Raw genomic sequence first — 2500 nt, 5'->3', positions numbered from 1 at the left:
GATTCCATGAACCGCAAAATATTACTTTGCATGTAAGGCAACATACATAAACTACTGCATTGGTTTTAAAGAAATGGTAATAGATTTATCTCCGGTAACAAAGACCGACCACTTGGGAAATATACTAATGCATTTTTATTAAAAGTGGGTAAATAGTTGTAGAGAAATCATCGCTTTTCTTATATCACCCTTTTAATTTTTCACTTTGGACAGAAACTTAGCAAAGGGGGAGTCATGATTTATGTGAATGTTGGCGGCACCGATGTGAGGCATAGCAACCTAGAGGTTGGTTGCTTCAACTTCCACAACCCATGTACTGCTTGATTTTGATAAAATGCAATTAAACGTGTTTGTATCGAGCATTTAAAACCACTGAAACTATCATCCATATTATACACCCAACAATGCGAAATCGCGAATGGTGAATTTAACCTACTGGCAGCTTTACAATAATTCATGAATAAGTGCACATTTATTGGACTGAACAATGTAGTGTGACAACGAAATTTAATGAAAGGCAAGAGGCCAAGCAGGTTGAAAGGAAGTAGAAATTAAACTAGACTTTCCAAAGGAAACTTGTAAAAAATGTTAAAGTGGTAAATTAAATACTCATAATTAACCACGCAACCCATTTAACTGGGTACCATATTTTGGATGGGTGAAATGGTATCAAAGTTGCCAAAGTTGACAGATGACATCGTGATAAGTGTATTCGGCATGAATGGCCTACGTGTATGTGCGCTGATGGATGTATGGATAAACGTACGTGTAAGCGAGTGTATAAGCATAGATAATTTTGCGACCTAACCGGAAAAGTAGAGAAGATATGAATAGCAGGGATGAGGTCATTACTACGGAACGCCGAGTATTTTTTGTATGAAGTGTACGCACTTTGTGTGTGTACCTCCCTGTAATGTCGCAGTATTGTTGTGCCTGTATGATTCTCATTCCCGCAGCTTTATATCATTCCGAATGTCCCTAAATAGTCCCAACCTCAAAGTGACTAGTGGTGCATATGTATTGTACCTCCCCATGACAACGAACGATCAAAAGTACCTATTGTCGTGTCGTTTTAGTCCTCCGACGTGACTATTGCGCTCAGGATACAGAGCCCGAATCCGTCGGTCTCCATAATCTCGTAAGTGGGCCATGCCGAGTATTTATGATAGTTAAAGTAACAGGGACGATTCCATGAACCGCAAAATATTACTTTGCATGTAAGGCAACATACATAAACTACTGCATTGGTTTTAAAGAAATGGTAATAGATTTATCTCCGGTAACAAAGACCGACCACTTGGGAAATATACTAATGCATTTTTATTAAAAGTGGGTAAATAGTTGTAGAGAAATCATCGCTTTTCTTATATCACCCTTTTAATTTTTCACTTTGGACAGAAACTTAGCAAAGGGGGAGTCATGATTTATGTGAATGTTGGCGGCACCGATGTGAGGCATAGCAACCTAGAGGTTGGTTGCTTCAACTTCCACAACCCATGTACTGCTTGATTTTGATAAAATGCAATTAAACGTGTTTGTATCGAGCATTTAAAACCACTGAAACTATCATCCATATTATACACCCAACAATGCGAAATCGCGAATGGTGAATTTAACCTACTGGCAGCTTTACAATAATTCATGAATAAGTGCACATTTATTGGACTGAACAATGTAGTGTGACAACGAAATTTAATGAAAGGCAAGAGGCCAAGCAGGTTGAAAGGAAGTAGAAATTAAACTAGACTTTCCAAAGGAAACTTGTAAAAAATGTTAAAGTGGTAAATTAAATACTCATAATTAACCACGCAACCCATTTAACTGGGTACCATATTTTGGATGGGTGAAATGGTATCAAAGTTGCCAAAGTTGACAGATGACATCGTGATAAGTGTATTCGGCATGAATGGCCTACGTGTATGTGCGCTGATGGATGTATGGATAAACGTACGTGTAAGCGAGTGTATAAGCATAGATAATTTTGCGACCTAACCGGAAAAGTAGAGAAGATATGAATAGCAGGGATGAGGTCATTACTACGGAACGCCGAGTATTTTTTGTATGAAGTGTACGCACTTTGTGTGTGTACCTCCCTGTAATGTCGCAGTATTGTTGTGCCTGTATGATTCTCATTCCCGCAGCTTTATATCATTCCGAATGTCCCTAAATAGTCCCAACCTCAAAGTGACTAGTGGTGCATATGTATTGTACCTCCCCATGACAACGAACGATCAAAAGTACCTATTGTCGTGTCGTTTTAGTCCTCCGACGTGACTATTGCGCTCAGGATACAGAGCCCGAATCCGTCGGTCTCCATAATCTCGTAAGTGGGCCATGCCGAGTATTTATGATAGTTAAAGTAACAGGGACACAAAAGAGGTAGCAAAAGTAAATTAAGCGTTGACTGGCATTTTAGGCATGATAGCTATGAATAAACGTAGAACCACAACATTCACGTAACCTCCCTTCGAGATCACGTGATCCGGGTAGGAACGTACTG

General features: G+C 39.2%; 1 protein-coding gene across 1 annotated transcript; it reads left to right on the top strand. All coding sequences in view use genetic code 11, as the record gives it.

The window, feature by feature from the left end:
• Positions 1 to 752: 752 nt before the first annotated feature.
• EGR_10911 (hypothetical protein) lies at positions 753 to 2327 on the top strand (the record flags this gene model as incomplete). The annotated part of the gene is made up of 3 exons (XM_024500160.1): positions 753 to 762; positions 1077 to 1138; positions 2262 to 2327. The coding sequence occupies 3 exons, from the start codon at positions 753 to 755 to the stop codon at positions 2325 to 2327; spliced, it is 138 nt and encodes a 45-aa protein (XP_024345427.1).
• Positions 2328 to 2500: the final 173 nt, after the last annotated feature.

The sequence above is a fragment of the Echinococcus granulosus genome, assembly GCF_000524195.1.
Source record: "Echinococcus granulosus chromosome Unknown EG_S00300, whole genome shotgun sequence".
NCBI classification, from domain to species: domain Eukaryota; kingdom Metazoa; phylum Platyhelminthes; class Cestoda; order Cyclophyllidea; family Taeniidae; genus Echinococcus; species Echinococcus granulosus.
This window is presented reverse-complemented; position numbering and strand designations above follow the sequence as displayed.